Source organism: Telmatherina bonti (assembly GCF_933228915.1).
Source record: "Telmatherina bonti genome assembly, chromosome: 1".
In the NCBI taxonomy this organism is placed as follows: domain Eukaryota; kingdom Metazoa; phylum Chordata; class Actinopteri; order Atheriniformes; family Telmatherinidae; genus Telmatherina; species Telmatherina bonti.
The window spans coordinates 27,916,568-27,939,216 of NC_136619.1; the positions used below are offsets into that span (position 1 = coordinate 27,916,568).

The window sequence follows — 22,649 nt, forward strand, 5'->3', positions numbered from 1 at the left end:
AGACTTTGAAGCTGTGGCTGTGCATTTGAGGTCTCTGCTCACTCACCTACAGGCTGTGTTGTCATCACTGAGCACAAAGCAGAGCGTTCCAGTCAGAAAACCACTGGAGACATCGTTTGATGCACTGCATGCTCTTGATGTTTCCACATGGAAAAAATGTGCACCCTTTGACAGAGACATCTGTACCAGGGTTTATGTGCTTGTTTGTTTTCTGTGATCTGTTTCGGCTTTCAAAGGTTTGGTTGGACATCTTGGGAAATGTGCCGCTACTTGAGCATAGCATTGTTTTAATGAGTTTAACATGCGTGTTTGGCTGCCGATTTCAAGTTAGGTTTAGTTTTCCCCAAAGACTGACAGTGAAATGGTTGTCTGCTTTGCTGACTCTTCAGTAAATTACGTAACACCCTATACCTAAAAGTATAAAATTATATTTATCTGACAGCGTGTTCCTGCACACTGAGCTCTGTTGATGCATTAAGAAAGCTGAATACTTTGCTGGTAAATTGTTATCCTTACATCATGCAATACTGTAACAGACACTCTGAAAACATAAAAAGATCATCTGCAAAGCAAAACCTGCTTTGAATGATTGTTTATGTTGATGATTTATATACACATAATATCATAATATGTGATTTTATCATAATGTCACTTATTATGATGAACATAAAATCAACTTGTCTAAACTCAAAAGACAAAGGATAAGAAAAAAAATCCCAATTATGTCCCTTGTAAGCTAAGTGTTTATTTCTTCTCACACCTCTGTGTGACCTGTTGTCTGTAAATTTATCTCCTTGAGGCAATTTCGTTGCTAGACAACAGAGATTTGTTTAAAAAAGATGTAAGATTTCTTTACTTGTTGTGAAAATTTCCCAAGAAGTCAAGCTGTTCCTTTCAGCCAGTTACTGATGTAATCGCATTCAGTCTTGCAGCAGAGCACTGTAATTCACACCGCAGTGTGTGGCGAGTGTGACACAGTGACATTTGTGCCATTAGTCTGTCAGTGTTGCCTGCTTTAACTTGTTTGAATATGATAAGGTGTAAACAAATCTTGAAGAACGGCATTATACTTGCGTGACCAGCATACTAGGACTGTCTAGTTGCAGCTGTCTGCTGCTCTTATCATAGGTACCCTCACTGTCCTTATGGTGACCATGACCCACACACTAGCACAATTTTTCCTCATGAGTAACCACCACTTGACTGGCACTGAGGACAGGCATGAGAGGCAGCTGATAACACCCGGAAAGTTAGACAGATATTCAGAAACGATAAGACAAAAGCAACATTTAAGAGATAAATGTTCAATAAGAATTTTTTCATTCTAACAAAACACTCAAATAAATTAGATCGCTGAACATTTTAAATGTCACAATATTCTCATGTTCAAATAGAAATTAATCTTTGCAGGGGGTAGCATATTGAAAAAAAAAAAAAAATCCATCATTATATTTAATCACACACTTTTTCCTCAATATCTGCACTGTATATATAATAACAGAAGCTCCAGCTGAAGCTCCTGCTGAGGCTCCTGCTGATGGAGCTGGGGACTCTAATGGACAACCAGAACAGGCCCCTGCACCTCCCGCAGAAGCCCCTGGACAAGCAGAAACCTCTGCTCCAGCTCAGGATGCTCCCCCTGCTGAAGGTAAGTTACATTCTGCCAGAATTGCTTTATTCTATTACTTTTTAAAGTACATGCAGTGTTTTTCTGAACACGTTAAATAAAACAAAAACCTGTTTATAAATGTTACATATGAGATGTAGAATGGCACTGCTGACTTAATTGAAAATACTGGCTGTTTTGATCAATTATGTTTCACATAAACAGTGTTTTCATATTTAAATTGGTAAATCTACAATCTTGTGACTTAATAAAACTGAGCACTGACAATTCTTTTATTTATAAGCATTGTCAAAAAACGTGTCAACACAGCAAAATCCTCTGGGTGAAACATTAGAAAAACATGTTTTTGATGCAAAACTTGAAAGTAGCTCTTGAAGCATGAGATCTGTGTAACATGCTTTGCAGCTCCCTTATCCAGCATGACCTTACAGTTTTACCAATGCAGCTGGTTGAAAGTGGGAGAGTGAGTCAGTGGAGCTCTGGACTGTTTCAGAAAAGATATTCTTCATACAACACAGTCATTCAGTGTATATTTGGACACAAATTACACTCAATAACTTTATTACTCCATCCAGAATGGCTGCAATTTGCTTCAAAATGCTTTGCTGTACATATTTTAAATAGTTTAAAAAAAAAAAAAAAAAAGATATGTACAAAATAACTGCTTCACACCCAGTGATTGCTGGGATAGCCTCCAACTTTGCCACGACCACTAAATGTGTCCATTTTCCAAGTTCAGAAAATGGATTAATGAATGAATATGTACAAATATTTAGCTTTTTTTTTTTTTTTTTTTTTTTTTTTGCTTTTTTTTAAAGCCATGTGTCAAATTAAAGACAAATTTCATACAGTCTCAGTAGTGATATGAATAATCACTACACTAGTCTCGACCTCCACACAAGTTTGTTTTAAGAAACTGTTAAAACTATAGTTAAGTGTTTATTTAATGTAACCACCACCTTCATGTATTTTCTGAATTCTACAAATTATAATCAGAATTTTTGTTTGTTTTGTTTTGTTTTGTTATTCTTCAAGTAACTGAAGTGGAAAACTATCAGTATACTGAAGTACAGTTTTATTTTCTTATTTTTATTCACTGGACATTTCAGCTACATTAATAGGATGTCATCTGTGTTAGTTTTTTTTCTTCGTTTGTGGAAAAATATAGTTGAATTTCAATGTTGGATTTGTTTTTAATTTAACTGTTAATCAACCTCTCTATGCATGCATGGCTACTTTATAACTTTTATAATCATTAAAGTTTTTTGTTTTAGATTGTACTCTTGTCTGTCTGTAATGCATGATTTGAACTACTTTCAGAAAATATTATACAGTATATTTCCCATTGCTTTCACTAACTTATTATTTTAATCCAATCAGGTATCATTGAGTTCTGCTTGTTTTTAGGCCTTTTCTAGTTTTCAAAGCACAATATCCAATCTGTCAGCATCCACATTGCATTTTTGGCATGTGGATCATACCCAGGATATGATCATTTCAACATAAACTTTGACTGCTTACCTTCATGTTGTCTTGCTCCCCCTCAATTCTGCTGGTTTTGTAAAAGCACATCCTCCAGACACCAGACAGGATTTGACTGGACTGTTCACAGAGAAACCTCAGAGTGGAGAGGTCACTGTGGGTGAGTGGCTTCACGACACAGACATTATTCATGTGTTTGTAGGAAAATTATCCAATATACTGTGTTCTTTTTCTTTTACACTATTTTATTTATGAAAATGACAGAATTACTCTGCAAAATATTTATAATCAAGGGAAATTATCTGCCAAAAGGTAAGATAATTACATTTGTAAGATTTCCCAAGATACAAAATATATCCGGAAACATTAATTTACAGTCTGTTATTAAGTGAAAAAAATCCCTCAAAAGGAGCCTGTCGATGTTTCTTTTCAGACTTCTTTCTCACTTTGCGAGACAAAATTTTAAGACAAAATGATTCTTCTTAATTTCACATTTACTTTAATCACATTTTAAAAATATCTCTGCTTTAACTTTATGCATGTAAAACAACCAATTTTAAGATTCGATAACTAAATAAGAATTCACAGACATATAGGCTACTCTCAGAACATGATAAATAACCTTACAAATTCTGCTCTTACCAAGTCATTACTTTCAAAACAAGATCATCCTGGCTTTTTGGCTGAATATGAGCTTGTAAGTCTTGTTTAGATAGATAGTTTTTTACTGTTTGTGCAATAAACTAGTAATCTGTGGAAATTCATCACAATATGACAGAAATAATAACAATCAAAGCTGCTTCAAAAGGAAAGGTTCAGGGTAAACTTTTCCTCTGTGCAGGTGAAAACATCACCTTTGTGGCTAAAGTAAATGCTGAGTCTTTGCTGAAGAAACCTGCTGTTAAATGGTTCAAAGGGAAGTGGATGGATCTGGCCAGCAAGTCTGGAAAACACCTGCAGCTAAAGGAGACATATGACCGCAACACCAAGGTAGAATGATGCTGAACACAAGCACAAACATCTTTACATCTATACTGTCACATAATAAATATACTATCTGTGCATGTTGCTCATTTGAGCATCACGCATTTAATCCACACCATTTACACTGAGACAACAAAGGTATATTTCGAAATCTGTCCTTTGCACCTGTTTAGTCATTTTGGCCATAAGATACATGTTCTGATAATATTATAAACTATTTTTGTTGACCTGTGATGGACTGGCAACCTGTCCAGGGTGTACCCTGCCTCTCACCCAATGATTGCTGGGATAGGCTCCAGCTTCCCACAACCCTGAACTGGATTGAATGGTTAAGAAAATGGATGGATGGATTTTTGTTGACTTACTGTTTTTGTGAAGGACTTGGTTACTGGTAACTGTGAAAGGTGCAACAACTTTATTTCCAATTTACATATAAAATGTGGACGGTCTCAGAAGTTATGCTATTTCAAAGTCAACTAAAATAAAATAAAATAAAAATCTACTAGAGAAAATTATTTGTCTTTAGAGACCTGTAAGCATGAAGCACGTATTTGTATAGTTTTAGTGTAAAACCACATTGTTAATCCTCATTTCCTGGCATTTTATTGCTGTTTACATTTGGCTGTAGGTGTATAGATTTGAGATGCAAATCATTGCTGCTAAGGCCAACTTTGCAGGAGGTTACAGATGTGAGGTTTCATCCAAGGACAAGTTTGACAGCTGCAATTTTGAACTGACTGTTCATGGTAAGTTACACATTACCGCGGCTTGTAACGTGACTGGATTAGTCAACGCTCTGATTTTCCGGACTTGTATTGCTTTTCAGAGGCTCGTGCTCCCGAAGGTCTGGACATAAGAGCAGCTTTTAGGCGCACGTAAGTTGCCTTACAATTAGCTTGTATTTTCAGTTACACGGCAGTTCTGCTATTACTGGTAAATTATGTGTTCAAGCGTTTTTTGGAAATGTTAACTTTGATTTTTGTATCCATTTTTTCTTTGCAAACAGTTAAAGGTTAAACTCCGTCTTTCCTGTCTTGCAAATCAGTTTTCTTACATTTAGAAAATAGTTTTTTAAAGAAATAATGTGATTGAACTAGGAGTCAGACTTGTTAAAATGAAGTACCTGTCAGAGCTGATCAAATTGAGATGCAGGAAAAAACACTGCTGCATCACAAATATTGATTGTAAGAATAAAAAATGTCCTAAATGTGACATTGCTTTAATTGAATGATTACAAAATGGGAATTTATGTTAACAGGAAAAAATGAATTAGACGAATATTAATACTGATTAACTCTAAAGAAAATAATAACCAACAAAGCACATATATAATAATCTATTTTACATGATACTGTATTTAAACTGTAAAAATGTTTCCATTAGTTTGCTGAGGTGAACACCAGGAAGGTTTTGTATTCAACAGTAGAGATTTTGGTTTAAAAGAAAAACAAAAAGACACAAACAAAGTTGCTACACAAAGTACAGTGGACTCTCATCATGCTATGTGTGAAAAATAACTGTGGAAATGCTTCAGGAGTGAAGGCGGTAAGAAGAGAAGTGGACCAGGAGCAAGGTAGTAGAGGTGTTTGTTTCAACAACAGAGGCTCATTTTCAAACTCTGAGGACTCTGATTGTTAAAGAAATCAGGACTGGGATCAGAAGCACGTTCTCTCTTCTGCATCCTGTTTCGTCTCTGCATTCAAGTAAATTAAAATCAGTGTTGTGGACGGTGCAGCTTCCAGTTTGAAGGGTTTTGAGAGACTGACCCCAGGAAGAAGGCCATGAGAGAGCTAAACATAGATATCTAAAGAGGCCTTAAAAAGATAATCCAGAATGTAATCACTAACAATTGCCAGGATTGTGATAACCTTTGACAGTCCATATGTCAAGATTTAGTGGGTTAAACTGTTAAGTACGGTACACTTACATCAGTCAGCTCTCTCATAGCTTCTCCTGCAGCTCAATCAAAACAGCAGAGCCAGCTGCACAAACATCTAGCCAGCAGAGTGAGATTTGACAGTGGTTTGATTGCACTGAAAGTGCAGGATGTGCTAAGGCTCACAGACTTTTCAGTAGCTGAGCTTTTCCAGGGAGGGTTGCCACACAGAGGAAGTGCAGCTTTGGTGTGTTGTAACTTCACCACATAAACCAAAGACTCACATTTCTAATCCTGCTGTTGGATCAGAGGCAGGAGACAAGCACACAGTCAAATCTATGCCCTTGTCTTTATCTTTCATCTCATTGATAATTGACAAGCAGACTCTATTGGTTAATGAATTTGTGTTTTCTTTAACCTTGAGTGTTTTGTATTGTTCTTGCATGGATGACCGCTGCTGCTCATAGCTTGGGGAGGGTGGAGCAACTGGCAACCATTTTAGGAAATACAATCTTTGCAGGAAACCTTTGTCTTATATCTCTTCCTCTCACTGTTCCCCTGTCTACCTCTTCATAAGGAACTCCTCAGTATGGGTGCAAATGCCTTTAAATGCAGTGAATGTAGTTGCTGCTCTGTCCAAAATAATCCTGTTTTATTTTGCACTTAAAGGTATCACCTTTTATTTAAAAGGAAGAGTAAAAGGAAGAGATGAAGCCACCTTGTGTCCAAAAAGTAAAAGTAGCTTAGAATATGGCGTAACCAGACTGTGGAGACTCTATTCCTATTACAAATAATCATATGGGTCATTTACTCAAGTGGGCAATAACAACCTTAAAAAAATATATAATCAAAAGAGATGTAACCTCTAATGGTCACAAGAGCAACTGCTTGCAAGGCGTCGGATTGGTACTCAACAACAGATTATGTTTTTTAACTAATAATTTGGAATTAAATAATTTGGAATTAACGTATTCTCCTAAGAGTTTTCATGAAAAGAATTATTCCGAATGGAGATTTACATGAAACACGTCCTTACTTAATTCCTCTTTAGAGCGGCGGGTTGAGTAGGGTTCTGATTGGACAGAGGGTGCACGTGACGTATGACGTGTACCGGAAAATACAAAGTTCGTTCCCTGCTTCTCGTCTTTTCAGTCGTAACTTGTAAAAACTACGTAATAAATACCAGTTTCACCGCTATTTTTATTATAATTTTGAAGTACCAGCTCAACACGAGCATATTACTTCACTTTTTCCAGCAACTGAGATGGAGACAAAAGATAGACCACCGGACACGGGAGGCAAAACAACGCCAACATCGGGACAGCACAAGGTAACGAGCATGCGCAGAACGACCGGAATTAACTTAGAGCGGAATTAAGGTTTACATGACAGAGGAATTTAATAGTTCGGAATTAAATTGCGGCTAAACCAGCCACTTACATCAAAATGAAGTTGGCCACTTACATAGGAATTAAGTTGAATTTCGAATATAATTTGTATTTGGAATTAGGCATTTACATGGTGATTTTTCAGCAGTGTAAAGCGGAATTAACTTTTATTCGGAATTAAACAGGAACTAAAACTTCCATGTAAAAGTAACAAATGTAGTTAACAAATTTAGTTACTTAATATGTCCCATTTAGTCCTAAGTGCAATACTTCCCCCACCCCCAACCCCCATCCTCACCGAGTAGCTTTGATTACATATCCAATTTAAATTATGTAATTGTCATGTCATTGTCATGTTGAAGCGTAACCCTAAAGTGAGAAAATTTGAGCATAATATGATGACATGACAACAATGCAACCAGCCATATGGCATCCAAAATGCTTGATGTGGTACAGTGAAAAGAAAGTGATTGCTTTCTAACCTTTTAACTAAGTGTTTTTAGCAGAACCTGACAGCGTGTATACAGTACTGTTGTCTGAAAAGAGAAGTGACTAGTTAAAAGGACTGCATGTAATGACACCACCCACCCTTCCTACCTCCTTATGAAGTTGACACTTCTTTAAAGAAATACTCCAGCTCAACTTTCGCTGCACAATGAAGTTGCTCTTGTGAGTTGTATTTCAATAACAGGGGCAGTACCTTAGTGTACACCCATCTACATCATGAGCAGATGCCATCTTTGGCAGATTTGTTAAAACATTTTATTAATATAAAGGACCACGATTCAGTTAAAATGGAAATGCGTGATTATATTCCGTGTTGATTGCCCTCCATGATCTGTGAAGATAGTACAATCATTATGCTGACAGTGTATACATGAATAATTGTATTTCCGAAAATAACAACTGTCTCCTCAAATATAGCAGCACCTGTCTCTACAGCAATACATGTGCCTGCACATTTACTTCTTTCATCTATCAGTTCTTCATTTCTCATTTCTCTGTGATTCTTTTCATTTAATATTATTTCAGGCTAACTTTAGTGTAAGATAGTTGTCTCAACTTTTTTGGAAACAAATTAGTATTTTTACAGTTCTCTCATGCCTTTCAGCATTTTGCCCAACAAGAGGAAACAGGACATGGTTAATTTTGTGTAACCCATTGGAATGTGGATTACCTTAATTTACCTTAATAAAAAAAAAAAAAAACCATGTCTGTGTTGTTTTAACACAAATCTTCTTTTTGGAGAACTAAGGAGAAAAAACAGAATATTTTGGTGCTGATGTTTTGTGATTTCTGCAGTAGCACAGATGGAAATGAAGATTCAGGAGAGCTGGACTTCAGTGCTTTACTGAAAAAGAGGTAACAAAAAAAAAAATCATATATATTACATGCATCACACTGACATTGATCTTCATGATCTCTCTCTCTCTCTCTCTCTCTTTTTTTCTACTTACTGTGTCTTCAGAGAGTAAGCTGCTACCTTTTATAAAAGCTAAAGGTTGAAATGATCTCTGATGTAATAATGGCCTTGTGGTTTGTAGCATGTAGCATGTAACACGTAGCCTGAATGGAAACTCACAATCTATAATTAATCCATTAGTTTTGAAGGTTTTATACATTCCTTGTTTGGAAGAAAGCATTACATCACCTTATCAAAGCACATACACATGTAGTCTCCTTGAAATTCGCTTTGCATCACCGCACTACACAGCTCCTGCTTTTATCACTGCACCTTTAATCCACCAGGTATGTATAAATGGGACATGCATAAAGCCACTTGGATCTCTTTGTTCAAGCCATGTTTGTTGTTTTTACACACGTCCCTTTCTTCACACAAACATCTCCTCTGCACCTGTGCACAATAAAAATGAAAATAATGTCAAAAGTTAATTCTAGCATGATTTCAGCATAATGTTTTATGTTTGATGCAGTTTGTTGTAATGTGCATAGTTTTGTCTAAGTATAGTTTAATCAATGCATTGAAATGTAATTAGTTGTCTAATATGCTCTGGACGTGCTGATTTGTTGCTGTGTTTTTACCTGTCTGGTTTGTTTTGCCATATTTGTCTCGTGGGTTCAACCTCTGAATGAGCAGCAGTTTCTTTAAATCCTCAAACCGGTAAGAAACTGCTGACATGTTATCTGTGTGTCACAGGGAAACTTTTATTGGTTTTGTGTTGTTCATCTTTTTGTATATGAATATTAAAGTGCTGTATTAAGTTAAGGTTTAAACAATTTATTGCAATTGTATTATTATTTATTGTTATTGACTCTCAGGGTGCTATTCATATTAGTTTAAATAGTGCAAATTAGAAGTGAATAATTATATAAGGGAATATCTAATAACTTTAAGAAAGCATGATTCTGACATTGTTAAGCAGTTTTAAAAACATTTCTTTCTACTTACTGTGCTTTTCAAAATGTATTTATTCAGTAAGAAATATTATTTCAAAAGAAAATTAAGAAATATATCAATAACAATATTAATATTTTGCTATTTAACTCAGTTCTACAACTAAACAAAGCTAAAAAAAAAAAAAGACATACAGATAAAAAATCACAGCTCTTTTCTGCCTTCTCTCAGCAGTAAAAGAAGTTTACACAGCAGATGGAAAACCGTTTCAGATTTTGTTTCCCTCGTGGCTGACCTGGCCTGGGTCAATCTGGGATCGTCCCAGATGTTTTTATGTCATTACTGCAAAGCTGCAGTCGTTGAATGATTGACACTGATTTGCACAGCTGTGTTTCTTCTGCTTATGTCAGCACCAAACTAGTCAATGGTTCTGTCCTCTGTGGCTCAGACAACTGCTGCATAAAGCAAACATGAGAGAAAGATGTCATTTCTTACCCTGACACACCAGGCAACGTGTTTGTCAGCTCAAAATCAAGTCAGTGAAGCAGAACAAGCGAGATTAACCTTCTACTGCTCAGCCTCGCTTAGTGGAAACATCAGTTAAACATTTATTAAGGATACACTTCCATTTGCATTTGTGCAAAAGATGTTTATCAACATCAGTGATAAAAATACACAGATATGCAATGTTAGGTTCTGATAATCTAATCCTCCTGAACTAATGACTTACCAACGTTAGATCCACACTCGTTGCTATAAACACAGACTAAGTTGTTGCTTATCACACTAAGTTACCCATAAAGGCTTTAAAAAGAACAAATTTCTCCTGATGAATGTGTAAAACAGGTATTTCTTCTTCTCTTTTTATGTACAGATGTATTGCCTTGATTGTTTGTAAATCAGTTAAAAAATGATGTTATTCATCTCTGTGTATCCAAGTAATTCAGATGTTCAGAGTCTTCATTCAAGAGTTGGATGATTTAGTAGTTAAAATCACTGCCATCCCGTCAGCCAGACTCCAGCAACATTCTCCCAATAAGTAGACATCTGCAACAGAAGGACAACAAGAAAACTAGGGAATAACCAAAAATCTGTTCTGACGTAACGCCCATCTAATCTAACATCCTGCTTCACTGACTGAAATAAAGCTAAATAATGGTACTGAAACTCTGTATTTATGTATGAAGAATTTTGCATGCTAGCCCTGTTTTAAAGTGATTTTTGTCAATATTATTAGAGTGATTGTTTTAAACCAAACTTTAAAAAAATTACCCTGTATATGATAAGTGTTGGGATATTGTTTCCTATAATTCATGATATAAATGTCTGTAATTCTGTTATTCCTGACTTGTTTTTACATATTCATACATCTGCCTTCTGTTCATCAGAGCTGTGCAGGTGAATACAGAGCCTGATGTGGACGTTTGGGACATCCTCCATGCAGCTCCCGCTTCTGAATACGAAAAGATTGCTTTCCAGTATGGTATTACAGACCTGAGAGGAATGCTCAAGAGACTGAAGAAGATGAAGAAGAAAGAAGAGAAGAAAAGTGAAGGTTGGCAAGTTACATTTTGGCACACATTGCTTTATCACAAACTAGTCACAACTGAAAAACTAAAGGTGGTGAATGTGTTTCATTTATGTTTTTTAAACTCAGCTTTCCTCAAAAAGTTGGACCCAGCCTACCAGGTAACAAAGGGGCATAAGATAAAACTTGCAGTCGAGGTTGCCAATGCAGATGTGGAGGTCAAGTGGCTGAAGAATGGCCAAGAAATTCAAAAGGCTGGAAGGTTCGAATTCACTCAGCTTCACAGAGAATCCTGTGTCAGCACCACCTTTCACTCAACACAACCCAGCAACTCTTAACCACAGATTTTCATGTTTTCCTCTCCTGCCTTTTTCTCTTACCAACCAAATTCCTCATCTTGTCTTTTCATTGCATCTCCAGCAAGTAAGTACAAGAAATAAAACAGTATTTACTTTCAATGTTGAGCCCTGAGAATGAGGAATTTCTCTGTGATGAAAGTCGTGTTGGAACATCCTGTTCTTTTTTTAAAGGTATATATTTGAGAGTGTTGGCAACATGCGCTACCTGACCATTAACCACTGCTCTTTGGCGGATGATGCAGCTTACACCTGTGTGGTTGGAGATGAGAAATGCACCACTGAGCTCTTTGTTAAAGGTAACGGGAGGGGGGGGGGGGGGGGTTAAGAGGGGATTTGAAGCCAAAACCAGCAGTTCAATTACTCATTTCTGTTTTCTGCAGAGCCTCCTGTTACGATTGTGAAAAATCTGGAGGATCAGATGGTCATGAAGGGTGAACGGGTGGAGTTAGAGTGTGAAGTCTCTGAGGAAGGAGCCAATGTTAAATGGTGAGATATGCTCCTTGTTGCTCACTTTTAAGCTGTCAGTTGTTTCATTTTCATGACCTTGATAAAAAAAAGTGTGTAACATCACATAAAACAGCAAGATCAAATCTAATTTAAAAAACATTCAGAAACTAATCAGCTCACAGAGGTGTTTTCCAAACAAGATAAATAAGCAGATAAATAAAATAAGTGAACTACGAATGTAAGAAATAGCTGCCAAACTGTCAACTGCTTTTTAATTCAATTTCATCTTTATTAGTCCCTTTCACTTTTTTTGTAGCCACTTATAAAACAGTTGCTCAGACACCCAGCAGATGGCATTTGAGATTGTCACGTCTACAGACAGATGCAGAGGCTCAGAGCACCGTGTCTCTGTTAGACTGAGGTGCTACAAGTTATAAATTATCACCTCGGTGAAAAGGTTACATGAGCTATTTAGTATGTCCCCAGTGACCTTTATCTAGTGGAGAAAGTTGCTTTAAAAAGGTGTACTGGTGATCATTTCAGTCCAGAGTCATTTTTTGTGAAGAAAAGCAAAAGTCATGATGCTGAGACGTTTCTGAACCTCTCCGTTCTGTTATACTTCTGTGGATGTGAAGGAAAACCAAAGACAAAAATAAGAAAAAATAAATAAATAACTTTTACACAAGTACAAAGAAAACAAGTAAGACACAAATTAGTTTAGTTCAGTTTTTTGTGAAAAGTTATGAATATTTAGATCACATGATACTTGCAGGAGTATTTTTGTTCAGTGTAGAGGAATGTCAGTCTGTTCCACACAGATCAACTTCAACTAACTTCAGGTCCTTCTGTAGCGTTGTTACTGGAGGTAAAATCTGACCATGTCAAAACATCAACTTTATCCTTCTTCATCCATTTTCTCATTGGAGAATGTGTGTGGTTAGACATACTTTGGAATATCACACACTAGATTAAATTTGTAGACAAGCACCTGCTTGTTTTCCACTAATGATGACCTATTGTCCCCCAAAGTTACTCAAAGGGATTTTTTTCAAGTTTTATTTTTAAAAGCTTAAAAAAACAACACGTCGTTGTTTTAATAAGGTGACATTTAATACCTTTACATTTATTGTCCTGTCTTTGATCCTTAGCTATCCTGTCCAAGATGAGGTAAAATTGCCCAAACCATGATTTTAGGACCACCACATTTCACAGATGGACTTAGCTTAAGCTAATATCCAACGTGTACAGACTAGCAGATATTTTACTCAATGAGGAAACTTTGTCAAAAACTCTTAGTTGAAACTGATCAAGTTATTAACAATGAATATGAGAAATTTAAAAATGCAAAATTGCAAACAGCTGCATGACCAAAAAATGGACAGAGCTCCATGCATGTTATTTCCTGTAGTATGTGCTGAGCTCAAGGTCAAGTTCTTAGGCCTCTACGCTTTTGTGATATCACGTGTCAGAAGTGGAATCTATGTAAGTCAAAAGTGGTCATATCCTGAACGAACAGGACAACATAACAAAGTAGCGTGCACCGAAATGCTTCCAAAATAGCAAGACCTTTGAGCTTTGATTCCAAGTTCTTTCCTGACACCATTAATATTGGTCCTAAAATGTTGGTTGCTGTTGGGTTATTTACATTTGTGCAGGGAGAAAGATGGAGTGGAACTGACCAGAGATGAATCTTTCAAATATCGCTTCAAGAAAGATGGCTGCAAGCATGTGCTGATTATTAACGAGGCCACCAAAGAAGACTGCGGCCACTACAAGGTCAAGACAAATGGCGGCGAGTCCATGGCTGAACTCCTGGTGCAGGGTGAGAGTCGGTCGGGCTGCGTATACTACTTTTATCAGCAAGGAATTCTCTGAGCACACATAGACTAGTGGTAGCTAAGCATGCGACGTTGCCATTCTTGGCATGCTGTCAGTCTTTGTATAGCTCACATCATTCTGCCAAGGTTGCAACAGCAACGACATGCCATCTAAAGTTAGATGAAATACATTTCACCTGAAGGACACAGGTCTGCACTGGGGGCCTCGGTTGTTCTTTTGTCTTTATTTTTAGTTGTTTAGTTGTGCTGATTTAATGTTTCTTTGAATAAATAAAACACACACATTACATTAGCTGAAAATAAGATAAAGCCATGACAATATGCCATCCATTGTGTTCCCACCGGTAAGAAAATGGATCAAACCAAGAACCAAAAACATCAAATACATACATACACACATTCACAGAAGAAATAGCTCTGGATACATATGTAGCCATACGGTTTCACATTGATCTATTTCCAGGTTATTTGTTTATCTATTTATTTCTACTTTTATTTCTGTAGTTTTCTGCTTTATAGTAAATTATCAAATCAAATCGTGAGTTGAAATTAAATTCTAAAAAATCAAAAATCTGGAAAAGGAAATGCATATAGAAATAAATACAGAAAGCTACATATTTGAACACATTTCATTAATACATGTCTTTATTTATATATTTTTACATTCATTACAGCTTCATTAGCCATTTACTAATATTTTTTTATTTCTGTATATGAGATAAATATGATTGCAACGAGATAGATATCCTCTCTTCTAGACTTCAGTTTATAACTTGTGCTTTGCAGGCGAAGACGTATGTTCGATATGCTCAGGCGGTTTCATTTTGATCCACAGGAGATCTAATAATGGCAGATGGGAACGGTTCAAACTCATTCACACACGAACATAGGCAGAATATCAACACCACCTAGTTTCATCCACCATTTCATTTCCTTTCACAGAGCTTGTTCTAAACAAAACAAAAAATGAGAGTTTTTTAATCCCTACATGAGATCCATGAACAACATTTCTTTGTTTTCTTCTAGAAGCTTTTATGTAGTGTATTTTAGTAGATTTAGACCCAGTCTTTGTTCCTGCTCTCTGACTGGTTAAGTTTATCTGGCTGTTACTCTGAACACAGAGCCTGCCAGGAATCAGCAGCTGCCATCATGCAGCAGGGATCAACACCTCAGTCCACAGCAGAGCTCCCATTATAATACCATTCCCACCATAGTTGCTTCCCCCAGCAGTGAGCTGATGTGAAACTCCTGTAACCTTCACTGTTTGTCTTATCCCACCCAGATAACAGTTTCTTTTAAATATTTTAATATCTCCCACATACATAATGTCTTGTGAAATACAGTATTAACCTAAAACTCGTGCATCTGGGCTTCACGTTCCTCCGCTTTATTTTTCACCATAAATCCAATTAACTATCCTCCTTGTGTCTGTTGCTAAGATACAACTCACAAAAGGAACACCTCACACTGGACTTCACACTACAGTAGCATCATCATATTTTCTGTAATATTGTCCTCGTATCATCCTGGTACATATGAAGGTGAAGGCTGTGGAGGTTTTCCAAAGACGACGTCTGGATTTTTGATGACGTTGGATTTTTTTAAATGTGCAGAGAAAGAGCTGGAGGTCTACCAGAGCATTGCAGACCTCACCGTGAAGGCAAAAGACCAAGCAGTATTCAAGTGTGAAGTGTCAGATGAGAATGTGAGGGGAACCTGGTTCAAGAACGGTGTAGAAGTCAAGCCTGACGCCAGAGTAAATATTTCCCATATTGGCAGGTAAGGGAAAACAAAACACTGACTTGTATACATGAGATGCTTCATTAACTCCATGAAACAATGAACTAAACTTATAAATATGTAGGATCCATAAACTGACCATTGATGATGTCAAACCAGAGGATGAAGGAGACTACACTTTCGTGCCAGATGGCCACGCTTTCAACCTTTCTGCCAAACTCAACTTTTTGGGTAACGTTGACACTTCTGCTTTCATGTGTTGATAGTAACATTTGAGCTTATCACAAGCTAATGAATTGCGCAACTTTTTTGCATTTCCCAGAGGTGAAGATTGATTATGTGCCACGCCAAGGTACACCATCTCAAGTTTACACTTTTCCAGACTATAAAAACAGCAGAGGAGATATTGTTCTAACCATTTATAATGATTACTAAGATCCTCCGAAGATCCACCTGGACTGTATGGGTCGCACCGCTGATTCAACCATTGTGGTGGTGGCTGGAAACAAACTGCGTCTAGATGTTCCCATCACTGGAGATCCGGCTCCCACGGTGATCTGGACCAAACAAGAAAAGGTAAACACATGTGAAGCCTGGTTTTATTAAACTGCTGACAGGAACCATCTGTCTAGAGCGACCAGGTAAGTTTTGACATCTGAGAGCTGCTGAGAGAGCAGCACTTCGGGCACGGTCTGTGCTCTAAAGCATTACTAATACGATTTGGCTTATTTTAAACAATGCACAATACAGTATCAATCTAAGTTCAGGAGAGATTGTTTTTATTTGGCTAAGGATTTTAAGGTGAAATATATGAAGTTGGTTAGCTGATGACAAGCACTCTAATGCATCCCCTGAGCTTTGTTTGATGTATTTATGTTTTCACCAAGCTGAATAATCCCATGCTACTAAAACCCTAAAGTATTGACCTGGGGAAAAAGAGAGGCTACATGTCCTTTCTGTTCTCCTTGGCTTTTCCTGCTTTGATCTCCCTAAATGTAGGCTAGTTCTGTAAAACCTGATGGAGAAGATAAGGGGGGACACTCAGCCTCTTGGACTCTGAACGATGGAGGGGTAAGTGTGTTCATGTCATTTTGCCTGTATGCAGTTCCTACATCTTTGGTCAGCTTTGTCATTTTATATATTCAACAGGTCTAGTCTCTCTTGAAGCTAAAGGAAAACCCTGTTTCCGAAACAGTCTGCATGTGGTTTAAATTTTAAATTAAACCCAAATGCAATGTTTTGCAAATCATTTAAACATTTTTAAAAATGTATTCTTTAAAAGTTTCACACTGAATTCAAGTCCAATCAAACTTACAAAGATGGTCCAGGATGACGTTTTCCTCTTTGAACTCCCGCCAGCCAGTAAAAAGTCAGCCCAATGTTTGTTCTTTTCTTGGGTTGCTCTGTTCATTTTGCTCTTCTTTTTTCATCTCTTCCTCAAATAATGCTCTCTTAGTTTTCTTTTGCTGCATCAATCAGGGTCTACGTCCTAAACGGACAGTGAGTCCAATTTTCATCATGTGACACGATGCCACAAAAGCAAAACACAGTCGTCACATGATTTGGATTTACTCTGTTATTAAAGAAAATGAGCCTTGGCAAATGACAAATGTGTCATTTGTTGGTTTTTGCAGTCTGGAATTAAAGAGTGACTTTAATGCATGTTATGCAATGTTCATTCATTCTAAACAATCTCTTTATTATTGTATACAAAGTGATTACGTTTTCCAAAAATAGGAGGTTTCTTTAGATCTGCTACATTTACACTATTTTATTAAATGGAAAACTGAAATGATTTACAAAGCAAAGACTTTGGAAACTGGTTTTTATTTGGCTCATATTAGTGTTCAAATGCAGCTGATGGAGAAGTATCATTTAAAACGTTTAAGTTCTTAAGACACTATTATAACTTGGGATCCAGATTTGAAGATACACAGCAGTAGAGAAAAGACAAAAAAAAATGTGCAGGAGTTGAAACTGTGAACAAATTTAGACATCTGAAGGCAAGGTGCCACCTCCATCAGCTATCACTGCACATGTGTGTTTTCCTTTTGTGTGTCAGTTTTATGCACTGATAGCAGGGCAGGATAGAAACAGCATGCAGTACAGTGTTCATCCATGTTGGGAAGGTAAGTGCATGTTCTGAATTTTTTCTCAAACAGACGACGATCACACAAGACTGGGCAGTAAGTACATTTTGTTAGTGGATTCTGTTTCCCTGCCTGAACATCTGAGTCAAAGGACTGGGTCATTATCAGGCTTCTGCAGAGTTGGTTAAGGAGCCGATGAGTTAACGTATTTATTTAAATCAGGTGGAGCAGGAAAATATATGGAGCAAGGACACCCAAAGACCATGAAATACAGTAATGTGACAAAATATCACGCTTGCTCAATACAGGGCCAACTCCGTGTTTTTAGGGAAAATGAAAAAGGAATAAGCTATTGCAAAACAATATCTTTATTGCAATGGACCTCAGTAAATATAGCATAGGTGTAGAATTGTGATTTCTTCAGTTATTTTACAGAAAAGTTACGATACCTCACATGAAGAGAAAGTCGCCATAAAGATAAAAAAGCTGACATTAAATCCAACATAAAGGGAAGGTTTACACATGACTTTGCTGCCCTTTCACACTAAAAGTTAAAAGCAAAACAAAGGCGATCACTCTCAGATATGCTCTTGATAATCTAGTAATATTAGCTGGTTGTTGATTTGCATGCTGACAAACAGAGTTATATGACATATATTGAACAGCATGACATGCTCAATATATGAGACGAATCTTGTACGGGAAGGTTAAGCTGGTGAATGTGGAATAATATCTTATGTCAATCAAAGCTGTCCATCAATTTAACGTCTTCTCCAAAGAAAACTTCATTCCTGCAGTCTAGTATCTGTGATTTTCATTGTGTAGGTCATCACCGAAGGAGACGGTAGGGTCCACGTGGAATCCACCAAGGGCCACTGTATCTTTACTATTGAGGGGGCAGAGAGGCAGGATGAGGGGGTTTACTCTGTTGTGGTGCGAAACCCTGCTGGGGAAGACACTGCTGATATAAACGTAAAAGTTGTGGGTAAGACAGTGCTCTTTTTTTTTCTATTAATTTGAACAATTATTTTCTTTTTTTAATTAACTTCTGCCTCCCCCCTGCCAGACGTTCCTGATCCTCCTCAAGCTCCCAAAATCCTCAGTGTGGGTGAAGATTCCTGCATTGTTCAGTGGGAGCCTCCAAAGTTTGATGGCGGACAACCTATCATTGGTGAAATAAAATGAAATAAAATAAACAAAATAAAATGATTAAGAAATTAATTTCACCTTACTGTTAACAGAATTTGCTAATGAGCTCAATTTCTTTGTAACGTGCTGCTTTTGTAAAATCTCAGGTTATGTTCTGGAGAGAAAGAAGCTGAAGAGCTACAGGTGGATGAGACTGAACTTTGACCCTTATCCTGGAACAACCTATGAGGCCAGGCGCATGATCGAGGGTGTGCCATATGAGATGCGGGTCTATGCTGTCAATGGCATCGGCATGTCTCGCCACAGTCCCGCCTCGCAGCCATTTGTTCCTGTTGGTGAGTATCTATGAGCTCATATCCAACACATTGCAGTCATGAAGCACTATAACGGTCTCAAGTCACCTTTTATTTCTTTATATGCTGTCACACAGGAGAAATTTGCAAAAACATAAATAGAAGACAGCGTAAAAGACAAAAACTGAGCTTTTATATTATGCTATTAAAGGGTCAACATAAAAAGTCCAGTTTTTTTAGACCACCTTTATTCTTTAAAGCAACTGTCTTTGACAGATGTTCTTGTAATTTCTTTACGTAGTCTTTAGGAATAGCGCTTCAGGCTTCTTGAAGTATATGCTACAGCTATATTTTGGTATTTTGCTGCATGCTGTTCTCTGTCATGATGCTTTGATAATGTTGAGATTTGGGATCTGGATATGCCAGTTTTTCCATCCAGATATGCTTCTACTGCATTAACGGGCTTTTGAATCATTGTCATGCTGAAATCAGATTTTTTTTTCCAGATAATATTACATGGTGGATCTGAATCTGATGGCACGTTTCAGTATTTATATAATTATTAGCTTTTACAAGATTGCTTGATATGCAGCCACAAATTATAACAGCTTGTTCTGCGAGTAAAAAGATGGTTGCAGATATTTACCTTTCAGCTTCCTGCTGACCTCCTTTAACAGCCAGACTTTTAAATCAAAATTGATCTCTCTATAAGACCAGTTTCCACTGGCTTTCAGTTGTCATCAAGCTTTTCTGCCTGTTTCACATTTTAAGAGTGGCTTCTTTCCAGGCACCCTTCCCAGGATTCAGTGGGCAGTAAATCCATCAACTGAAGGCCCAAATGCATCTTTTATGAATGTGAAAAAGACATTGTCTGTAGATACTGTACATGTCGTTTTAGACTTATTTTTAGGCTTTACTGGTTATTGGCTGATCGATTTGGTTACTTAGTATCCCCTTTAACATGCGTGAATCCATGAAACAGGCATGGAAAAGAATAACTAAAAACTGGTAAACTATTTCAACCATCCATCTTAGAAAAAAAATATTTAATGCAAATGTATCAGAATCCTAAATATTGTCAACTTTCTCATGAAAAAATCATTCTTGCAAAAAATAAAAAATACACGTATAGGTATATATTTGTTTCTTATTAGGCTATTAGTAGCCTGTTAAACCATTACTAACTCACTGACTTTTCACTACTTAATGATACAGATTTTGTTTTTTGTTTTTTTTGTTGTTGTTTGTTGTTGTTGTTTTTTTTGTGCTCACAAATATCAACAACAAAAGAATAAATCTTGTCTGTTTTAAGGTAAAAGAATCGCAGAACACTCCTGATAAAGTCTACCCATTGCCATTGGTTGATGTTATCCTTTCAGTAAATATTGCGGATGCAGTCAACAAGTTGTCCCTTTTTAATGAATTATTCTGACAAACATCATGTGGATTAAGAAGGAAAGCTCCAAATGAAAAATAAAACATAAAAACACTTCTCTCTAAAAAAAAGAAAACGGTTATATGTGAGGATGAACTAATGGTGAGTGAAAGAGCAATATCCTAAAGAAAAACCTTTGAAAGACCTTCAGAAAGAACACTGGGAGGCTGAAGACCACATTGTAAAATAGCAAAGTTTAGCTGCTTGAGGTAATGAATAAATGAGAAGTGGGGCAGCACTGCTGTGTAACCCTGTGTATTTACTCCATCACATGTTCAATAAAAAGTCCTGTTTGCTTTTCTTAGAGCTTGACACTGAGAGCATGCAATCACCATTGTAACAAATGTGATACCTTTTTATTGTGTTAGGAGTGATGCAGACATTGATTAATGATTTGTCAGAGCTGCGGTGGCAGACAGTGATGAAGCTGATGTCTGGCTGTTGATGTCTTTGGAGTTGGATCACGCCTGGTTTAGTCAGCATAAGGTTTCACTCAGGTCATGAGGTCTTTTTGAGTTGTGGTCATGACAGGATTGGGTCATGTTTGTTCCGTGTTAGTCACAATCCAGGCGTGTGGCTTTCAAACAGTACAAAAATATAAACTGTGCATGCAGGAGTGTCATCAATCACAAGGGTGTGAGTGTGTTTCTGTGTTACATGATTATATATACATATATATATATATATATATATATATATATATATATATATATATATATATATATACATATATATATGTATATATATATATATATATATATATATATATATATATATATATAAAATTATGATATATAATAACTATTATGCCCTGCGATGAACTGGCGAGCTGTCCAGGGTGTACCCTGCCTTTCACCCCTAAGTCTGCTGGGATAGACTCCAGCTTCCCTGCGACCTTTCATTAGATTAAGCGGTTAGGAAAATGAAATGAATGAAATAATTATTATATATCATATCTACTAAGTAATATTAAGTATGTTCAGCCAATCTAATGCCTGGCTTAGAAGCAAATTTCTCTATTTTTTTCTTACTTAAACGGATGGTTAGCTTCTGGCTGTGCAGTCCAGTAAATAAAAACAAAAAAGAATTGGTTGTTAAAAATTTCCAAATGATGAACATGGATTGTAACCGGATTTCTCCAGGCTTTTGTGACACATTTGTGACATTTTGTAAATGAAATTACAAATGTACAGCAAACTGAGCAAGACTGAGCCAGCAGACTATCTCCCCCTTTCTGACCTTCTCAGGCAGTGCCCAGGAAACAGCCCACCCCCCCATCCCCCTTCACTTCCTCCGCTCAACAGGGTTTGTGTCTTGGTAACAGTTAAAATTCAAATTAACCACACAGCACTGGGAGTGACGACATATAAGCAGCCCTGCTTTCCCAAATAGCTCTACACACCAGCTTGCAGCATGCCCCCAAATGCTGTTTGTGTGCTGGCAGTGTTTCCTGTGTATCGGTGACTAAGTGTAACTACAACTGAGGAGCGGGCAGCCACATGTGCAAAAGAAGCCACTTGGATGTCCCCCTTTGCCACACCCCACATAATGTGCAGGCTCCGAAAAGCCCTAGATGTGTGTGTGTCTGTGTTTCTAAGAGCTGGGAGGAGTGGTACTGGGATAAGCCATCCATCCTTATTACCATCATAACTTTACCAAAAATTTCCAGGGTGGACCTTTTAAAAAGAATTCTTCATAAAATGGGTGGGGAAAACTGCTTGGCAGAGGTCTCTGCTCTCCGACGGCTTTTCTGGTTACACCTGGTGTAACACTAGAAATAACACGAAAGCATCTACAAAGAGTAAAATCTAAAAGAAAACCTTGAAATTAGCATAATACCCTGTAGTGACTCTTCCTTATTGTCACAGAAAACAACATTTTGTGCCTTGATGACACTTAACTGAAAGCGTTTGGCTACTATTGGTCTTCTCAATAGAAAATGCTATGATGTCTTCTTTCTCCATTTTTAACCATTTTCCAACTCAATAATTATATTCAGTTGCAATTATTTTATCTATGCCTGGAAAGTAGACACTGCATGTATAGCAGATGCAATA

The 22,649-nt window shown here is 37.0% G+C and overlaps 1 protein-coding gene across 1 annotated transcript in view; it reads left to right on the top strand.

Moving 5' to 3' along the window:
- mybpc3 (myosin binding protein C3) overlaps positions 1–22,649 on the top strand; it is a 38,868-nt gene that overhangs the window by 3,833 nt on the left and 12,386 nt on the right. Inside the window, exons 3-23 of the mRNA XM_079244600.1 lie at positions 1,511–1,648; positions 3,195–3,269; positions 3,951–4,099; positions 4,722–4,839; positions 4,920–4,968; positions 5,628–5,666; positions 8,660–8,719; positions 9,453–9,479; positions 11,102–11,268; positions 11,371–11,503; positions 11,772–11,896; positions 11,981–12,086; positions 13,703–13,869; positions 15,499–15,664; positions 15,750–15,856; positions 15,948–15,977; positions 16,062–16,201; positions 16,625–16,696; positions 18,541–18,700; positions 18,782–18,886; positions 19,011–19,199. Of these exons, the coding sequence (XP_079100726.1) occupies positions 1,511–1,648; positions 3,195–3,269; positions 3,951–4,099; positions 4,722–4,839; positions 4,920–4,968; positions 5,628–5,666; positions 8,660–8,719; positions 9,453–9,479; positions 11,102–11,268; positions 11,371–11,503; positions 11,772–11,896; positions 11,981–12,086; positions 13,703–13,869; positions 15,499–15,664; positions 15,750–15,856; positions 15,948–15,977; positions 16,062–16,201; positions 16,625–16,696; positions 18,541–18,700; positions 18,782–18,886; positions 19,011–19,199 (2,322 nt within the window). The remainder of the gene's footprint in view (positions 1–1,510; positions 1,649–3,194; positions 3,270–3,950; positions 4,100–4,721; positions 4,840–4,919; positions 4,969–5,627; positions 5,667–8,659; positions 8,720–9,452; positions 9,480–11,101; positions 11,269–11,370; positions 11,504–11,771; positions 11,897–11,980; positions 12,087–13,702; positions 13,870–15,498; positions 15,665–15,749; positions 15,857–15,947; positions 15,978–16,061; positions 16,202–16,624; positions 16,697–18,540; positions 18,701–18,781; positions 18,887–19,010; positions 19,200–22,649) is intronic.